The sequence below is a fragment of the Molothrus aeneus genome, chromosome 13, assembly GCF_037042795.1.
Source record: "Molothrus aeneus isolate 106 chromosome 13, BPBGC_Maene_1.0, whole genome shotgun sequence".
Classification (NCBI taxonomy): Eukaryota; Metazoa; Chordata; class Aves; order Passeriformes; family Icteridae; genus Molothrus; species Molothrus aeneus.
The window spans coordinates 1,478,416-1,499,348 of record NC_089658.1 but is presented as its reverse complement, the minus strand read 5'-3'; the positions used below and the strand labels follow the sequence as shown (position 1 = coordinate 1,499,348).

General features: G+C 44.0%; 1 protein-coding gene across 1 annotated transcript; it reads right to left on the bottom strand.

The window, feature by feature from the left end:
• Positions 1 to 203: 203 nt before the first annotated feature.
• TPM1 (tropomyosin 1) lies at positions 204 to 20,094 on the bottom strand. Its single transcript, XM_066558460.1, is given in 10 exon segments — positions 204 to 1,137; positions 8,840 to 8,909; positions 9,160 to 9,222; positions 9,770 to 9,845; positions 10,661 to 10,731; positions 11,181 to 11,298; positions 12,479 to 12,612; positions 18,729 to 18,970; positions 18,973 to 19,159; positions 19,812 to 20,094. Coding segments are annotated over 10 exon segments (1,158 nt in total). The 5' UTR covers positions 19,926 to 20,094; the 3' UTR covers positions 204 to 1,054.
• Between the last annotated feature and the right edge of the window lie 839 nt (positions 20,095 to 20,933).

Genomic DNA, 20,933 nt, shown 5'->3' with positions numbered 1-20,933 from the left:
CAAGGGCCCCTCTGAGCAGCTGCACATCCACATCTGTCCAAAGCCCCCCATTTCCATACCTGGGCCTAACAACCCAGCAAAGACTCAGAGCCGGTGCTTTAGGAGTGTTTCACACCATGAGAGACACTGCACACGTGCAGAGCTCACACAGGGGGATGCACAGGAAACTGATGTGATGAAAAACAAACCACAGGAGGACAAGATTTACAAAATGTCCTAAAATGTGCATTTTATTTCATATCATTATACAATGTTTACATACAGGTATACTTTTAAGACTGCTCAAAGAAAGTGTGAAAAAAGTGAGGCAAATATCAGTTTAAAAATTCCTCCCCTACCCCAAATCCCCACAAATAAAATACATTTTAACACAATCTCTTCCAAATTAATGTTTTGTCCTGAATTTATTGAATCTTTCATTTCAACATGAAAAATACAATCGAATGAAAACTCAAGGTGAAATGCTGACCTACACTTCTGTATTGAGTTGCAAGAATACAATTTAAAACCTTCAGAAGCCTTCACTTGTCTCCATTGCTTATATATCTTCCTTTTACTGAATTAGAAGGCACAGAAAGTCCAAATTCTCACAGACCAGTCAAGTTCTGATAAAAATAAATTACCGTGCTGGACTTGTTTGATATCAAACAAAAGACTTCAAGTAGAACCTTTTGTTCAAAATAGCACCATTTCCACCTGATCTCTCTTGAACACCAATCATTCTTATTGTGTAAAAACTGTAGTTGGCACTTGAGGTGGGACACTTTCTGCCACAGCCAGGATTCTTCAAAGACTAAGCCTACCAAATTGCTGAACTCTCTACAAAGTGTAGGTAACATTTTTGTTGGGAAATGGCACGTTGAAACCATAAAGTAATGTCATTTAACCCGCATATGGCTTGCCCATTTTGGTGTTTCCCTGACCCCTGCTCCATAATTTAGCAGATGTTCTTGTGACTGTGCTGAAACTAAAATAAAGACATGTTTATGGGGCTTCACGGCAAGCAGGTGTAAAAATAAACAAACAAATAGTGTGGTTGCCACTAAGAAGGTTTTCACATGTTGTTTAACTCCAGTAAAGTTTGATCCAGCATCTGATGCATATTAAGGTTTTCTTCTTTGGCATGCGCCACTTTCTCTGTTGTGGGATTAGAAAATTGAAACATGAATAGCAGTTCTTTGGAGGCACTGAACATGAATGCATGCAATCATCACTTCTCTCAGAGGGTTTAGAAAGTTAAGAAATGTGCATGCTCATAAATATCAATGTTTCCAGATAACACAACTAGAGAGAATTCCAAATTAATAAAACAAACAGCAAGTAATGCAAGTTTGGAACTGTTCACAGCTGCAGTTGTTAAGAAAATGCACTGCCAACAGAGACACAATGCTCTGGAAACTCTCTGCTTATAGGTGAGATAAAAAAAGCAGGGTTTTTTTTTTTCTTTTTTTTTTTTAAGTAGGCTATAAAGAAAATAAGTTCTTTGCAGATACACAATTAATAGTTTCATAGATTTCAAAAACACAAAGAACAAAAAAATTAAAATTATTATAGTTTTTGGTGAAGTGACCTTTAAGAAATTTATTTCTTTTAGAAAATAAATTAACTCAAGTTAGTAGCCTTATGTTGCATGCACACTTTTCTAGGACAATCACTTAACACACATAGTTAATGCAATAAATGAGCATAATGTTCTGGAGGTGCATCCCACCAGAATCCAGTAAGAGTAACTTCATACTAGGCAAGCATACCTTTAACTGATTGGGTATTGTCAGATGGAGCTCCCATTCTTTTTGTTTTAATGTCAAATACAAGCCAAATTCATAGTAAGGCAAAATTATCTTATCAAAGTCTCCAGACAAAACAGCTGTAGTATCCTTTAAGTTGGTTTTGAAATACAGAAATATGGATTCTAGTGAATATTTTACTCTCACTGTGGTAAAAATCTTAGGGCCAATTCATGTTGGATAAACTGAGTGCCTTTCTGCAACACAGGCTGTTATTTTTTAAATACTGTTAGTGAAATGCTGTAGCTCTTTACTTAAGTAGAAAGAAGCTACTGCACAGCAGAAAAGCTTAGTGCTCTTCCAAAAGAGGTGTGCAGACACAGAATGAAAAGCCTCATCCAGAAGAAGCATTTCCAGATTTTCCCAAGAGAATTTCTTTCATTAATTTACCACAGAATTAACAGAAAAAAAAATCAATTTCTAAGTTTCTTGCTTATTTCTACAATTACGGATTCATTCTTAAAGGAAATTTGGAAGAAGGTGGTTTCAAACAAGTTAACAATACAGTCCCACTAAAGTTTAATCCTCATTCAATGCCAGCTTTAGTTCATTAGTTAGGCGACTGTTTTGCTCAAGTTGCTGGTAGAGTTGGTCTGTACAGGCAGCAAGCAGGTTAGAAGGGAAAAAAAGAGGCAGAATGAAGACAGATTAGACAGAGAAAACAGTTAAATAAGAGTTACTAAAGAAACTGGTCACATGACAGACAGTTCAGTAACACAGAGAGAAACATTTTACCTCTGTTTCTACAACTCTAGGAATAGCTACTCCAAGGAACAGCTATTGTACCATAGCAAGAACTGGCTAAGAATCCTGCTGTGGGGAACAGCTGTGAGGCAAAACTGCAATAGAAATGGAAGAACTGCAGCTATACTCCTAGGAGTGCTAAGTCTTACTTTACTCTTCTGTACAGGGTGTGAATTTGTTTTGTGAGTGCCATTTTTCTTTGCAAACTATTTAAAGTGTAGTGGAAACTCATCTGCCAGTAGAGAGAAAGCAACTGCACCACAGCCAGCATAAGTAACAGCAGGAGAGGTGCCAGTAGGCAACTACCACCAGGTCTGGCTCAGCCCATACTCCTTTCCTAGGAAGTCTGATGGGCTGAAATGTTATTTCTGATAGGTAAATATTACTGTGGAATCCACACATTTTAATACCTTTAAGTTGCTGAGTTTTACTTTGTATGAAAACAGACTCACATTTGGTGAAAATGAAAAGGAAGGATGAACACTTTGCTCAAAAACAGCAAACAGAGAGGACAATTTGTGTTGAACAGAACAGCCACAGCCACGTTGTGACAGCACATTAAGTGAGAGTTGCTCTGCAGAGTGAAAAAAATGTTCCACAATGGCTTTTCACTATCTTGTGCTCTCAAATTGTCCATGCTCTTCTCAATAACTGCACTCCTGACCTCTTGATCCCAGATTATTCCCCTACAGGAAATGACTGTTTCTGACTCTTTTCCACAGGAATCCCCTTTCCCTGCAGGCACTGGACACAGCCAAGGCAAAGCTGTGCAGTGAGCTGGTCTGCAGGACATGCTTGCATGGTGAGCAACTCCTCCCAGCTTCCTCCCCAGCCCACACTCCCACAGGCAGCTCTGTAAAGCCAGGACATTTCACAGCTCTGATCCTGCAGATCCTCCAGTAACAAATGGATCTTGTCCCTCTCACCATGATAATGTCACATATATGTGGGAAAAAACAAAGCCTTAGAGTAACTAAAATTTCACTTTGTCTAGCAAAATGTATGTAGTTGTTACTCAAAAATGAATCATGTGAAATTACTCTTACTATCATCACAGAAATCTCCTCTCTGACTGAGGCAGAGATTTACATTCTCAACTTCCAAAACAAGTAAATCCCTCAGTAAAGCAGGGAAAGCACTTCCCAAGAGTACAGTGAGCCCTGGATTCCCCATGGGCCATGTGTCCATCTGCTCCAGAGGCAGAGGCTGGCTCTGCAGGAGCCCCAGCAGCCAAGCAGGGACTTCTGGCTCTGTGCAGAGTCAGAAAAGCTCAGCAGGGCCCAGGAAGAAGCCTCAGGCACAAAACCAGCCAGACATGGCAGGTCCAATGCCACAAGTGAGGGTGACAGGAGTGCTGAGCCACAGCAGAGCAGGGAACACAACAGCTCCCTGCAGTGAAGATCAGAGCAGCAGGAGCAGCCAGGAATTCTGCATGCAGCTTCCCGGGGCTCTGCACTGCACTGCTCATTTCCAGTACTTGGTCAGCAATCTGTCATCCCTCAGTGCAGAGCTGATCATGTGTGACTGACACAAAAGGCAAAATGTTAATACTGATGGTTAAAATGACTATGTTAAAAATTGACAGGTTCCTACAATGCATTTTGCTTTTTTGTTTACTTTTCTTAAGAAACACCAGTATTGCAAGGAATTGAGGGGACAAGAAACTTTGCTAAAACAATGAACCAAAACACAATTATTAAGAAGCTGGAGTTGCTGTAGCATATTTTACTCTGGCTCAGATGACAAGTTACAGTTGACCACAATCCCCTAACTCCTGCATTTGTGAAGCTATTAGCCTCAGTCATTTTACAAATGCTCATCCCATTATATTTGGTTAACTTTTATATATCCCATTCTATCTGGTTACCCTTCACACACAGCCATTTACTGTGTCAATTAAGGAGTGGTAAGTTACTGAACTTTATTACTTGAACTGCCTGTGATTGCTGATTTCTATCCTGTATTTGGGGTTCTGCCCCCAGCCAGCAACATTAGGATGTGTCAGAGGCAGAAAAGTGGGATATGCCAAAGTTATCCAAGGATGGCAGGCCAGGAAGCGCATGCATCCATCCCAAGCCTTATTGGGAAATCAAGTTTTGAGGAGGGGAGAAAATCTAGTTTAGACTGCACTGTTGAATAATCTTGAAGCTGAACAAGAAAGAGACATTTACATTATTCTAAAAGTTAAAAACTAAAGTTCAGCTATGGTATAATGAATTTATTTAGCTTTGGTGACTTAGGAACTTTAGCAATATATAGAGTTACAGTATCACCAGAAATCAATCTGGTTTTTGCTTCCATGGGAACTGGAAAATAACTTCTTCCACTGTGATGTAAATAAAGTTAAAATAAGGCAATAAACTCCCTAGTTGCAAATAACAATACAAAAAGAGCACAAGATGTCAGTATTTAATGCTTCATCCTTAATCAGACAGTGACAAATCAGCTGAAACCTGAAATCCATGATGTTCCACTTTGCAGCAGAGTAATTCCATGAATATCATAATCACTAGAATTTTCCTACTCCAGCTTTGAAACATTTCTCATGAGTCTGCAATTCAAACTCACAAGTCTGAACTAAGCACAAGTGGAAAGCTACTGAAACCTCCCCAATGAACTTCCAATACTATCATGCCACTCAAGAAAAATATATTGTAAAAACCCCAGAATGTTAGCAAGCATCATCTTTGCTGAATAACTGAGCTGTGAAAGAGGGAAAACCTTTTTTGCAAGACATTTCAAGGATTATTTTTGGGTGAAAAAATAATTTAAAGTTTATGATGCTGCCTCTTTAAATCTGTTTCAAATATATTAGTTAATGAACAAAGACATTAAATAGAGATAAAAAAGCATTTAAATAGAGATAAGAAGTCTTCAGCATAAAGCTAGGAAAAGATTTCAGCTTTAAAGTGAAAAATCTGGTTACATCAAGGATGTAACTGCTCCCTCAGCCATGCTCCCACGACCAATGACCCCAAGGAAGTAGTGACCCTGCAAATTTTGTCCTAACAATAACAACTGGAAGAGTTCCTATTACATCTATTTGTCATTTTAGCTGCAGCAGAGTTTGAGAAAAACTAAGATAATAACTGGTCAGTTTTTCAGTTTTCACACACTGTACTTGCTGGCTTGGCATTGTCAACATTCAGGCAAAAGTGTTTTCAGCTAAAAAATGAAAACACCAAAAAAATGAAATCCCTAATGGCATAAAAGGGCAAATTTTATTAATAACTTAAATAGTTACTGAAATAAATAAAAGGCAAAGGAATAGCAAAAGGGATACAGCTGGGATATTTATTTTACATTGAGAAATGTAGTTTCTGTACAGCAGAGCACAAACAGAGCATGTTCTGAGACAGGTGATAGAGGAAGAGTCAACTAAGCTAGAAGACAGGACAATGAGCCCATGAAACATCCAAAGCTTGGAAAGATGTTTTATCCAACCCGATGAAGATGTCTTTGGAGAACTGAAGCAAAGAAAATTATCTGCATGAAAAGAAAAAGTGAGATAAGGTAGAAAATGAAAAAAGGTGCAGTAAAGACTTTCCAAAAAGCAGCAATGGCACAGCAGAGCCCAGCATGCTGAGATGACTATGCTAGAGAAACAGCACACCATGCTGGGACTGGAATGATACAGTCACGTCCTCATATACCAGTAGACTACAATTTTAAGTCTGCTTTCCACTTAGAAATATCCCAAATTGAAGAAATATTGTAATCTCTGTATAAAGAGGAGGAAAAAAGAAATCCATTTGCTTGATAAGCCACTAAGCAAAACCATATGTCGGGGAGGAATTCAAAAACAAAAGAATCAAAGCATACAAAGCAGGCAACATGAGACCTCTACTAAAATGTTGGTAGAGAGAGAAGAAGGAAAGTAATGAACAGACATGGGGACAAAACCAACATGAAGAAAAAACCATTTAAAATCCGGGTGCAAACAAATACGTTTCAAGCTCTAAGACATAAGCAAACCTTATGTCCTGTTGAAAGCATGCCTGGGTTCCCAAAAGGGAATGCTGGGACTAAACATTGCACCTCCTAAGCACTTGAGAGCCAGATCTCCCTCTCCCATGTCAGCTGCAGTGCTCATGCACGGGAAGGTGGAGGTGGCACAGCTGACCTCTGTTCAGAGTCCATGGAACAAGAGTCACTTGGTGCAAACTCTGCACTGAGCACTCACACCTTACAGCTGTTGACTCTCCTACTTTCCGGCCACTCTTTCGTTTTCTCCTTATGACTAAAGTTGGTGTTACCACATCTTTGGTGTATGCAAATAAAATTACTACTGCTATCCAGAAAACACACAGAAGAAACCTACAATTCAATTGTTGCTTTTATGGGTTTAAATGACAAGGTATTTTCAATCCATTTTCACACATGGAATTCAGTGATAACAGCTGAAATTTTCAGAGCAGCTATGAAAATTTAGATAAAGACTTTCTATTGTCATTAACAGAGAATACAGCTAAATCTAAATTTCTCTGACATTTTTGCAGGAACTTTGTCAGAGCAAAAATTGTGGCAGCAGGCAAAGGAATACACTCTGAATGCAACACGTACCACAGCAATTTTCTTTGGTAAAACAAACATGATGTGCCTGGTAGATAATGTTTGAACAGAGGTGAACTGAAAGGATAAACACAGAGCTACAAACAAAGGGCAACCACCACAAGACACAAGGATTGCAGACACAGAATCAAAAAGTAACCACAAGCTTACAAAATCACCATGAGTATTTACCAGGCTTGGCACAACACTCACCCACACTTTGCCAGGGTAAAGCAATTGTTCATGGTATTTTGTACACCTATTCTCTCTAAAGGAAAGCATCTCCCACTACACAGGGAGCATCATTTCACAAGGGCGGCACTGCGCAATCAGTGAGGGCAGGGAAGCAGCAGCGGGCACAGGCTGGGAGGACATTTACATGGAAGTCATATCATTGAGAGCGTGGTCCAGCTCCTCACTGATGGCTTTGTACTTCAGTTTCTGAGCATAGAGCTCATCTGGTGTTCCCCCAGGAAAAGCAGAGGTGTGCAAGGAAATGGAGCAGGATCATGGGATGGAAGGTGAAGGTGGTGGCATGGGGATACCATCCAGAAGCCATAGGAAATGGGAAGAGTGCACAGAAAGAAGTGTTGTGACAGACAAAATGAAACAAAATTAGAGAAGAATAAAAGAAAGAAAATAGTGAACAGTTCTATGCAAGAAAATAGTGAACAGTTTTATGCAACAGGTTCATTAACTGCACTGCCAATGGGGCAACCTGTGATATACAGAAAACCAAGAAAAGAGAGTACAAAAGAAGCAAAAATCCATGTTTCACTGCCCTGGATTTTTGTTTTAATGCTTTTTTGTTTTAATCAAGATGGGACACAGGAGCTAGGGAGAAAAGATCAAAAATGGGACTCAAGGAGGATGTTACCATTTTCTACCTTTTTTTTTTTTAAACCACTCTGGCTTGTGTGTTGTCAAACTCAGCTTCTTACAGCAATTTTTGTTCCTTCTAAACACTTATCTTTCTTCTCTGCTTCCTTCCTGAGTCAGGGATCATAAATTTTCAGCAGCTACTTAGGCATTTCATCACCTTCATGCAGAATCCAGGCTGCCACGCCATGCAATTTAGCTTCTTCAAATCCTACACTTAGTGTAATGCCTCTAAATAGCAAACTCCACATAACTTCGAATTACAAAGTCCTACTGGATTGTTTTCTCCAGAGGCAGAAAGCACATTCTACTTCTCTGCTGCAGTTCTGGCAGATTTATCAAAACCTTACAAACAAATCCTCTGAAGTTGAATAATCCTTCTGATTATGTATACAATCTATTAGCTTTACCAAAACCCAATAACTGGTCTAGGTCACAAAATGCCTGCCCCAACCCACACTTAACACAGTAAGAAATTAGGTTAGCTTGCTACATTCCTAACTATTGCAAACATAATGCAACTCTTCATCAGCTCTTCACTAAGATGATAATAACACTTGTCATCTGATCATTTACCCTGTAACATTTATATACTTCCAAATAGAAGAGTATAAAGCAAAAAAATGGAAGGAGTCTTGAGAACATAAGAGAAAAAGCAACAGGCAAGAGCAAAACACTGTTCACCTGCAGCATTTAAGATATCAATACATTTCATTCAGAAAAAATTCTGTCTACTCTTTAGGCAGACACATTTATATAAGCAGGACAAGTCAGCCCAGTAGAACTGGGTATTAAAAAAAACCCAACAAAAACCCTCACACAAGAGAAGAATAAGAGATCTGTATTTCCACAGTAAGTAGAAAAACAGCCCCACATACCTTCTAGGTCATCAATGCTCTTCTCCAGCTTGGTTACTGACCTCTCAGCAAACTCAGCACGGGTCTCAGCCTGCAGTCAGGACAAATACAGACTACTTTAGGAAACACACACAGTACTTAGGAGTAGAAAAGAAATAATTCAAGTGAGGAAAAAAGCACAGCGAGAAGAGGCAAATATAAACTAATTTCTAGGGGAGATATTTAACAGTAAACTGTTTCCAAAATGGTATGTTCATCCTTAAACCATCAAAGTAGTGTTTATACTAAAAGAATCAAAGGTGCATTGGAAGCTATGTGTCAAAGAACAGCTCTCATTTTACCTCCTTCAGTTTGTCAGTCAGAACTTTAATCTCCTCTTCATACTTGTCTTCTTTCTGTGAGTACTGTAATTAGAAAGAGGATCACTGGTATTAGATGGGTATTCTAAATATACCCAAAAAACCCCCACTTTGAAACTCTTGTAACAGATTATCTGTACCCAAGAAATTGTTACAGGTAAAACAAAATTAATTCCACTTGGAAGGCTGTGGCAGTATGGTTTATTACAAGAGTCAAACTTTCCTTGAGTTACATTCCAGTGCAATATGGTGGGAACTTGGAGAAGAAATTAGTACTGCAGTTTTAAAGAGGAATGTCTTCTGGAGAAATTAAATGTTAGTACACAATGTCATTCTGAGGGACATTCTATAATTAACACTTAATCTTGTCAGAATACTCAACAAAACATGTGGCCAAATAATACTGACCTATTTGGAATGACAAGATATGCTATGTTCCAGTAGGAGCCAAATAGGAATTGAGTAGTAAATCCAAATGCCTCTACTGACAAGAGCCCTGAAGAAATGCTGCAAAGTGATTGGCATACAAAGAAAACCCCATGGGCCAGATGACAGTGTAGGGGACACATTCTCACAGAAGTCTCTAGCCTACCTTCTCAGCCTGAGCCTCCAGCGACTTCAGGTTGTTGGTCACAGTTTTCAACTCCTCTTCAAGCTCAGCACATTTGCTGTTATTTCGGAGGTAAGGCAGGAAAGGGGAGGATGGAAGATTCAGTCAAGCAAAAGAAATAGGAGAAAATAGGGGGAAAAGATAGAGAAAAATGAAAACCATTACAGGGCAAAAGAATGGCCTCAAAAGCAGCTGATCCATCACAGACTGAAAGCAGCTCTTTGTGATGCCAAATACCAGTTCAAGTGCACATTAAGACAATGACCAGACAGAAATTTATCTACAGCTCTTGGCTTACACAGAAACATTTACAGAGCTTTTTACACGTGAGACAGTTCAGCTTCTTTTGGCTGCACAGGAGATCAGTTTTAAAGATAAAAATCAATAAACAAAAAAAGAGACCAAAGAAAACCACCAAAGCGAGATGCAAAGAGAGAGTAAAGAGCATAGCAAGGACTTATTTGTTACTACTGAGTGAGCTAACTGGCTATGGAAGCTGAAACACTTGGGTTGCAGTTAAACCTAAAAACTGTTTATTAGTATCAGTACCTTATCCTCTGCAGCCATTAATGCTTTCAAGGTTTGATCCATTATTCTTAACTGTTCTTCCAGCTGTCGGACTTGGCTGTTAGTGAACACATGAAATGCACAAAAGCCATTCACAAAATCAGTGTGCAGGTACAGCATGCAGTGACAAAACACGCGCACACACAGAGAACACATTTACTTTGGCACCGACCATTTCTCTCAACCATTACAGTAAATGAGCAAAACATAGCTTGGAGCTGAACACACAGTGTGCTGCCAACGTTTCATGCAGTTATAGTTCTCTTCTAGCACCTCACATACACCCCAGGGCAGTTGCACACTTACCTTTCTGATAGCTCAGCGCGCTCCTCAGCGCGCTCCAGGTCGCTCTCAATGATCACCAGCTTCCGAGCCACCTGCAAGGACAGGCAGGGCACAATCCATCAGGGATGTTATGTTGCTGCACTGCACCTCACCTGCTCCTAGAACCTACAAAGCAGGAGGCCAGGCCTCTTCAATTCTTGGTCAACACATGAGCTTTGATTATGTGGTATCTTCATTATTCATTTGAGACTTAGTTATCTGACATTTTTCAAGACCTCCCTTTCATTCACCAGAAGGCAACTGAAAAATATTTCTCTCCCTAAGAGCTTAGGGAATACTCTCAAACATTTTAGTGAAAGATCTAAGCTCAGATCTCCTGTCACCTTGTCCCTTGAGGTATCTGAGTGCCTGATTTTCCTTCCATAGCTGTGGAGAGGGGTGTTTGTGATCTTTTGAACTTAAAAGGCAAAAGAGAAAAACAAAAATTCCAGGCCCAGCCTCATGGGCTTCAGAGAGAGATGACCTGCACTCAAGAACTGACCTCTTCATACTTGCGGTCAGCCTCTTCAGCAATGTGCTTGGCCTCTTTGAGCTGGATCTCCTGGATTTCCATCTTCTCTTCATCCTTCTGGGCCCTATTTTCAATGACCTTCATTCCTCTGAAAAACGTGAAAAACAGGAAATGCAAGGTTCAGGGTTTGCCAGTTTATCTCCAGCTCTACTCCTTGTGGTATGTGACTTTCAGACAGTGGTATTCAGGTGAGTGAAGCACATCAGACACATGAGTCCTCACACCATAGATTTAGTCCTGTGCACTTAGATTTCAGAAGTTCAAGGAACAAAACATGTCTTAGGAAGAAAGAAAAAGTGTGATTTGTTTAGCTCTTACTGTAATTCAGCTGTAGAATTCTTTTTCATTTTAAACTGCAGGAAAAACTCCTCTTATAGAAAGGTTAACAAAGGGTGTTGCTTCTAAAAACCTAATAAGACTGAAAGCATCTGTGCTTTTACACTCATCAACAGCATGTAGAACCCTTGCAGAACTGAAAAGAACCATGTCTGTGGGCCAGACTCCCCTGGGTTTTGCCATGTCAGAGCCCTAGAAACTCCCTATGCTCTCTAAAAGCAAAATTTAAATCCTTCATAACAAGAAACACTGTATGTTGCACACGTCTGATATAAAATTACCTCAAATGTTTCAAAACACACTGGGAGTCTCTGGCAAATTTCTTTGGAACAGACTCCATTCTTAGTAAGGTAGAAGTACACATGCAGAATGTGTGGGTTTCTTTCACAATAAAAGGTTCTATCACAGCCATAATGTACCATTGGAAGAAGACAGATCTTCCAAAGTCACGAAGCTGGAGTTCCTAACTTACACTACAGATTTCTGGAAATGTGTCTCTTTCCTTTGTTCACCTTCACATACCAATCTTGCCAACAGGAGAACCAAAGCCTCTTCCAGCACTTCACTACTCTCCAGATGAGATTTTCTACCCACAATGAAAGCAAGAGTCACCCAACAGCACAAGAGTAGCACAAGGAGTTGTCATCCAACCAGAGAAGCCTGGGCTGGGCCAAGCAGTTTTCCCAGGATGTGAATGATACATCAACTACCACACTTAAATCTCATCTTCACAGCTGGAAAAGAATCCAAGCCCAGATATTTTGGACATTTTTACAGACAAGCTGCAACTGAAGTCCATGTACACAAAGGAAGAGCAGATTACACATATTCAGAGACCTAGGAGTGGTTTAATTTATGTCCCTAACCCACACCCTGGCAATTATGATCTTTGTCATAAGGGTAACAATCCATTCAGGTGTGGCTCCACCAACCTTTCACTCTCATCTGCAGCCTTCTCAGCCTCCTCCAGCTTCTGCAGGGCAGTGGCCAAGCGCTCCTGAGCCCGATCCAACTCTTCCTCAACCAGCTGGATGCGTCTGTTCAGAGAAGCTACTTCACTCTCAGCCTAAGCACAGGAAGAAACAGAAATGAATTCATTGTAAGGCACACATCTTCCCTTGTACAAGGTTACCCCATTACCTGCTAGTGCCATTTAACAGCACTTTGTCATTTCTAACTTTGTCCACTAGAAAGTCCCATACACAGAGATGTGCATGACTGAATTGTGAAGTTATTGCTTAACAGAGGAAAAAAGTGATTAATGCTTGCTTTCAATGAAGCACATCAAGGACTGTACAATTTGTACTAGAAAGAACTGCACAGGAAGAATTATGCACCATTACCCAAATATTTTCTGTTATTGTATTTGCAGACATTAATTACAGACCATCCCTTTTTTAAATCAAACCAACACAAGCTAATTACTCAATTCTTCTGTTACCCCAATTCCTTTATTTATGACCTTTCACCGTATTTGGCAAGAATTGTCCCGACATTTCCTTGAGTCCTGTAGGAAGGGTTCAGTGCAAACATGTAAAAACACACCTGGATCAGCATTTGCAAGGAGACAGCTGCCACAGAGAGAGTTTGAGAACATTTAAAAAGTGCCCCAATACCCAGAGGTTTTGTTTACAGGCAAGCTGTGCAAGAGTTGACAAGAAAGGCACCAGCAAGGACCCTAGTACAGGCAGCAATTCCTTAAAACATCCTTTTTTTTTTTCTCCCATAGTTCCATCCTCAATCTTCCCCTAAATTTGCCTTTCTTGAATTACCTGTTCACTTAACTTTCTGTACAACACTTGCAACTCATCTGCCTCTTATCACTACAAGCTATTTTCTATTACAGCTCCAAACCTGCACTTGGCCTAAGCTGCAGAGTAAGTTCTAAAACATTCTTCTTATGGTAAGTTAAACTCACCGTTAAACTTACTTTCTTTCAAAACTATATTAAGCACAAAGTATATATAAAAAGGTAACTATTCTAAAAGGTTTATTACTTCAGAGAATAACACTTAATTAGTACTGAAAAGATATATGATATATATTTGCTATATATGAGGAAGTACACATCTGAATTTCCTATGATGTCTAGTTGAGGGGAAAACCAACCCTCTGGCAAAAGTGGATACCAAAAGTATCAGTTTGGTACTTTTTCTTCTCTAACCAGAGGTAGCTGGATAGAGTTGTCCATATCAAAGATTCTGCTGTTCATAACACAAAAAAGAACAACTTACAGACCTGACAAATAAAACAACCTTTGACATAAAAGTAACAATGTCCAGCTAGAATGACTGAAAGTAACACATGAACAGGGAAGCAATTATATCTTTGAACATTAATATGCATTGGCAGTGAACACAGAACCAGGAGAAGAGACTTCATCCTTAGAAATCCACATTAATCCAAATATAAAATATTTAGCTATGTAATCAAGCAGAAATGTTCAAAATCTCTGGGTTTGGACTTCTGGCTTTAAAACAGTAAGAATTTGAACTTTCACATTTAAGAAAGAAAATGACCCTTCATAAAGGCTACCCTAGGGAAATTTGTAATGTTCAAGTTAATTATTATCATGTCAAGACTGCTCATCATGATAAGAGCATAAAATGTGCTTCAAAACACAGGGTGACTAAAGTTCAAGTTTTCACTTCCTGCTCCAGTAACTCACTAAGGATTTACCAATCAGCCTTATATGGCCCCAGTTACTCTTCTGCAGAGCAGGACTTCTCTCCTTATATGGCAAGGAAGGAAAAAACCCCAGTGACATTCGGGGCACTCCCACTGCTACCATGCAAACACAACCTATGTTTCTGCAGCAGCACTTACACACCACATATTTTTACAATGAGTGATGACATGGGTAAGTTACCACTGGGTGTTAATTATCACTATTATAAGGGAGATTCTGTTTTCCAGAAGGAGGAAGAAAAATGCATTTTGAAAAAGTGGTTACCAACAGCCCCTTGAGATGCATGTACTCAAACCAAGATTCTTCTTTAAGGGAATCTTAATCACAGCCTTGAAACTTTTAACAATCTGGTATAACAATCAAAAGCTGGAGGCTGTGCTATGTTTTGGCCACAGCTGTAGCTTTTTTGTTGTTTGCATATTTGTACCTTGCACAGGAAGAAGAAAACCCTCACCTAACAACCCTAGCTGGTCACAAGCCATACATGTAAGGCCTTACAGGGAAAGAGCAGATTCACACCTCAGCTCGCTTGCTGCAGAGCTCTCACAGCCTCCCTCCTCAGGCATGCAGAAATACAGCTGCAACAATAAAACCCCTCATCTGTAGCCAGCACTGCAGAAAAGCACACGTCTACATGTGCCTGGGAGTTCAGCTTTTTCAGCCTTTATTCACCCCAGCACCGACCCCTCCACACAAAAACCTAAATAGCATGTAAATGTACTCTGCAGACTTCCACATCATCCACATAAACCAACTCCAGGGAAGAGATAAACATTAACCTTTAGGGTCCTAAGCCTTACTGCAATGTAGCTGAACTCTCAAGGGAAGGCTTCACCAGGAGGCTGTAACCACTCCTCCAGCACTATTCCTTCTGCCACAAAAGTTAACAGCAAAACTTTCCTTTTCAATAGAAATTCCTTAATATGTTGGTCAGAATAATACACGTTACTGAAAGTAGAATTTTTGTGTCCTTTACTCCACAAAGCTTAGAAAACAAGCACAAGTTTTTTATAAACAGAAACCCTTATGAAATGACTTATGGCTCTGCTGAAAAAGCCAGATATGCCAAGTGATCTGCAAGAATGCAATAGTTACACAAGCATAAGTGGCCATATTTTGCTCCAGAAGGAAGATCACCTGCAAGTAATCAGGAGGCTCTTCTTCTGAACTTACTGCCCAGAATGTGTAGAAAGGCCCATATTATAAGGAAATCAAATTATCACTTTTTTTTCTACTGTAATAAACTACACAAGAGCTTTGCTCTTTTGCTTTGTTTTTATGCAACCACTGAAGACACTAAAACTGCCTCAAAGAACACTGTACATTTTACAGCAGGAAACATTCAGCTACAGCTGCTGGAACTCCCAAAGGTCAGTGATAAGACAAAGAACAGCCCTATCAGGTTTCTTTTATTGTGATTGCCACCCATAATTACATCTCTCTGCTATGTAAGCCTGTGCTGCTCACACCTGATCCTGCCTCTGTCTAAAACCAAGCCTACTGTTCCTTTCCCCTCCTGGCGAGCAGCTTTGATGAACAGCACACACTGCAGATGTTCAGTGACTGGGGCTGTGCCCTGGCATTGTTGGGGTGCTGTCAGGTACCATGGGCCATCGCAGGTGCACTCCTGCGTACCTCCCAACAGTCGCCAGGCTGACGTCTCTCACAAATGAACTCGTCCGGATGGGATACGAGAACTAGGACTTGTGGGGAGAAACACCCCATAAAACCTTGCCCATAGCCTAATACAAAACAAGTAACCTCAAGCATCTCGCCTAAGTCCGAGCTCACTCCAGATCGGGGTTTTGCTGTTGCCCAGCACACCCAGCGCTGTCTCCGGGCGCGCTCACCTGGGCCCGGCCCACGCAGCGCTCGGGTTACCGAGCCGGGGAAGGCAGCGCCGCGGGCCGGCCCCGCCGCCAGCCCGGCAGGTAACAGCCGCCAGCCCGGCAGGTAACAGCCACCCTGTCGGGCACGGCGGCCAAGGAAGCGGCCTCCCGTCCCCCGGCCGGGGAGGCAGGCGGGGCAGCCGCGCCCCGGGACCCGCACCACGAAGCCCCGGGCCCAAGCCGGGCCGAGGGGCGGCCCTACCTCCTCCCGCAACGCCCGCTCCTGGTCCACCTCCCGCTGCAGCCGTCCCGCCCGCTCCTCGGCGGCGTCCGCCTGCTCCTGCAGGCTGCGGATCTTCCTGCGCACGGCCTCGAGCGAGCTCATCGCCGCCATGCCCGCACCTCGCCCAGCCCGCACCGCCTCCCTCCGCCCGCCGCAGCCCCGGAAGTCCCCCCGCGCCGCAGCGCTCCGGGGCGGGGCTGCGGCACCGGGCTGGGACCGGGGCGGGGACGGAGGACGGTCCAGCCGTCCTAGGGATGGGCCGGTCCTGAACCGGGATGGGCCGGTCGTGGTAGGGAATGGGCCGGGCCTGGCCCGATCCCACAGCGGTGGGGGTGATCGTGGCCGGGGATGGGCCGGTCCTCAACCGGGATGGGCCGGTCCTGCCCCGTGGATGTGCCGGGGCAGCAGCGCCGCCTGGCGGCACAGCACGAGAGCTGCCCCGGAGCGGAGCGGAGCGGAGCCACCTTTCCCCCCGCACACCGCCCCCATATGAGCGGTGTCATCAAACGCCATCGAGGGACGGGCTGCTGCACCCGGCCTGGCTCCTGAGACACGGGCAGGGCACAGGGGGCTGCAGCTGCCCCCTCTCAGGTGGGGTGGGTCCCGGGATGTGCATGGCTTTTGGGACATGAGTCATACCGGACAGGTAAGATTTTCTCGTCCCAGTGAAAGGTGAGTCCATCCCTGCGAGCCGACACTCCCTCCCCTGCCTCTGCCCTTTTCCTAAGGCTTGGAACTATCCAAACTAATAGGGTAAATACTGGGTCAACTGCAATGCCCCAAATATACTCTTCATTGCCAAAAAAAGAAATACATCCTAAACTGTCAGACATATTCCATGCATACAAATAAATAAGACATTTACCTCAATGAAAACAAGCCAGACACTCTCCCACCCTCCACCTCAGGGAAGACTGCAAATAAAATTGCCCTCAGCTAGCTTCCAAACACTGCTTTCCAGCAGGGGCAGGTGGCATGGGGATCAGTTAGGAAGATCCTTAGTTTCAGAAAGGGAATCTAGTAGCATTTCTCCAGTCTTCATCCAAGGCAAGCTATTTCCAAATAGTCTGCATACTTTTCCATATAAGGAATATCTCCCTTGGATCTATATGCGGTTCCTTTGAACAAGCTAAATAAATGTCCTGCTAGGAAGCTGCCTCTCCTATGGCCGCCTGCACAAAGCAGACATCTGATCCACATTATACACGGATCCCTCTCCCCTGTTTCTTTGAACACTTCTGTTTGTTAAGTTCTTGGGTTCTCTTTCAAAGCTCTATAACTTAGTTGCCATACTGAAGCTAAGCCTTTTCTTTCTTTATGCCTTTTAGAAGTAAAATAAGATAAAAACATGTTGTCTTCTATGTGGAGTTAGTAACGTTTCCATTTCTGAAAGTATCCTTCCTCCCCTGAAATACTTTGCTTGCTTCATTTGAAACTCCTTTTCATTTTGGCTTTGAAGTTGACTTTTAAAGCTGAGCTATAGGAAAAGGAGGGTGACTGCTTTGGAAATACTGTAGTTTCATCTAATCTTGTAATTCAGACCTGAGATTTACTCAAGGAGAATTGAATTGTCCAACAGCAGCAATAGAGACCAAGACCTTAACTACACAAGACTCTTATGGTTCCATGCATGCGATCCACTAAATGCACGTCAGGAACAGACAGGTGGGAGGGATGAGGGCCTGGGAGAGGCACAAGCTCTTGCCTTATTACCATATAAAGTGCTGAGCTATATATATCTCCCAGCTTGCTCCCAAGGTCCCTGTCCTCTGAACTGCAAAACTAGCAAGTATCATCTTCCGGACAATCTCCTGTCACACAAGACTGAACTTTTCTTTGACAAGTGAAGCAGTTCCACTGATTTCCAAGGGAAAAAAACCCAAAAAACCAGGAGAGAACCTTTTATCTCAGGGACTAGTGAGTCAAACCAGTATCTACCAGCAGTTCTAACACATGCATACCTAGGAACAGCTCTCTTGAAATCAGAACTAGAAGCCCTTGCTCTTCTGGATCTCCCTCTCCTGCACCTACTCACTGTTAACTCTCTGCTTCTATTTCACTATCAAGACAGTGTTGTTCCACCCTGAGTTGTTTTACCCATCACCTGAATAGATAAGTCACCATTTCACATCTAGAGTGGCAAGTACACATAAAAAGCACACGTCAAGTGAGCAGAAACCCAATCAGATGCCTCTGATAGTGTGCAAACCTCATGCAGGGAGGCAGTGCTGTGTTTCCCACCTCCTTGTCCAGGAGGTGCCTGGACCCTGCCTTCAGCAAAGCTTTGCAGTGCTGCTGAGTAGGAGTCCAGGCTGTCCTGAGCAGAGGGAGTTTGTGGTTTCTTTGTTGGGTTTGTGGTGAAAGGGATGGGGGTAACTTACATCTGTGGCCTTTTTGTCAGCCAGTTCCAACTTTTCCTGTGCATCTTTAAGGGACTCGGAGTATTTGTCCAGCTCATCCTCAGTGGCCTTCAGCTTCTTTTGCAGAGCCACCAGCTCGTCCTCCAGCTGTGATATGGGTGGAAAGTGGTGGAGAGGGGAGGGCGGGCGGGAAAAGGTGCAGCAGGCAGCGTGATCGTGCAAACGGAGAGGTGCGAGTGCAGAAGAGACAGAAAAGGACAGACAGACAGAGAGAGAAAGAAGGAGAGACAGTTAGATCCTCTTTGCTTGCAGCAAGGGCACGATACCTTGGCAGCATTCTCCTCTGCCGAGAGGAGGCTGTCCTCAGACTTGTGTAGTTCTTCCAGCACTTGGTCCCTTGTATCCTCCGTCCCGCGCAATTGCTTTTCCAATTGCACAATGTCATTCTCTAACTAGGTGCACAAGAGGAAATATAACGCACAAATATGTTTCTCCCTTGGCTTAGAAAACGGAAACTAATTCATAAAATCACTCTTCCTTTCTCCCTCCTCCTTCAGGATCTCCCAGAAACGTGCAATCAATGCATCCCCCTCCCTGAATCGAGAAGCCCCAGGTGTAAAGGAGGGGGCTTGGAGAAGGACAAAAAAGTGGGGCACGCGTCCGGAGAGGAGCGGGAGGGCAGCTCGAATCGGACACATCAGCTGAGTGATGCTGGAGTGGGCGAACACAGCTTTCACTGTCCTTTGCCAAACCGCCGCACATCTGCCCAGTGCTAACCAGGCGTTCTGGGCAGCCTCTCTAAGCCGTCCTTCCCCCTGTGACAAAGGCACAGAGGCCACGCAGCCGTCCCAGGGCCCTGCTCCTCAGCTGGAACGGTGGGGAAGGGGGAAGAACCTCCGGCCGCGCCCCCGGGAACCTCCAGCCGGCGGCTGCCAGGCTGAAGCTCTGCCTTAGGGAAAGTTCAACCAGTTCTGCAGGGGCGCGGGGGTGGAATATAACAAAGTACGGTGAGGGGGGAAGAAGAGGGGTGGAGGTAAAAAAAAGAGAATAGTCTGGAAAGATTTGCGCCCCGGCGCTCGCTGCGCCCGGGCCCTCGGTGCAGACCTGCTTGCTTCTCTCCTCCGCTGCCTTCTTGTCCGCTTCGGCTTGCTCGGCTCTGTCCAAGGCGTTCTCCTTGTCCAGCTTCAGCATCTGCATCTTCTTCTTGATGGCATCCATGGTGGCGGTGGGCTAGGGCGCGTCCCCGCGCGAACTCCTTCCGAAAGAAAAACTTGAAAAGTTGCGGGAGAGCCCCGAGTCCGGACGCAGGCCCCGGGGGAGCGGAGCGGAGCTGCCGGGCGGGGTTGATCCGTGCGGGACGGGGCGCCGGCCGAATGCAAGCGGCGGGCAGCGAGCGCCTCACAGATATGTACTTTCCCAGGGGGCTGACTGCATTCCTCAAGACATCCAATACTTTTTTGGAAAGGGCTTTTTTTTCTTCCCTCCCTCCCTCCTCCTTTCGTCCCTACCCCTTTCCCTCTCTCACTGCCCCCCGGGTTTTTTTGGGAGGCACAGCTTTCCCATTCGCTGCCGCCTGCCATTTGACCGCAGATATGACTATATATGGGATGCGATGGGCGAGGTAAGGCGGGGGAGCAATTTGTTCCCATTACCAAATAGGCAGGACGGGACATTTCGCTGCTACTCCTGGGAGAAAAAAAAAAAAAAGAAAAAAAAACCCCGAAGGCAGCTCGGCGGGGAGCGGAGGAGACGGGCGCGAAGGCTGCTCGCAGCGGGCAGCCTGTGTGGGTGACACCGGCCCCGTGCTGGAGCCGTCCCCGCCCGTGGAAATCAATCGGTTCCACAGCAGGAGGGTGGCGGAGCCGATCGCATCAGGCGGCAGGGGAAGGCGGGGCAGCGGGGCACGGGGGCTGCAGGACGGGCACTAAGGGGTTAATCGCATGCACGTACGGAATGAATGCGTTCCGAGACCTTCCCCCGGCAGCCGGAGAAGGAGAGGAGGAGGGGGCACCTCTGCTCAACAGCCAGGCTGCTGCTGATGCGGGCAGCGCCGGGCACGAATCGCAGACTCTGCGGAGAGACCCGGGCAGGGCTGGCCTTCCGCCGGGACCTACAGCCAGGGGAAGGGGCTGAGGTGCGACCCCGAGCCCCGGAGCAGTGCCGGGGCAGGCAGAGGTGCCAGCGGCTGGCAGAGGTTCCGAAGTGCACCGCTCTCTGTGCAGTACC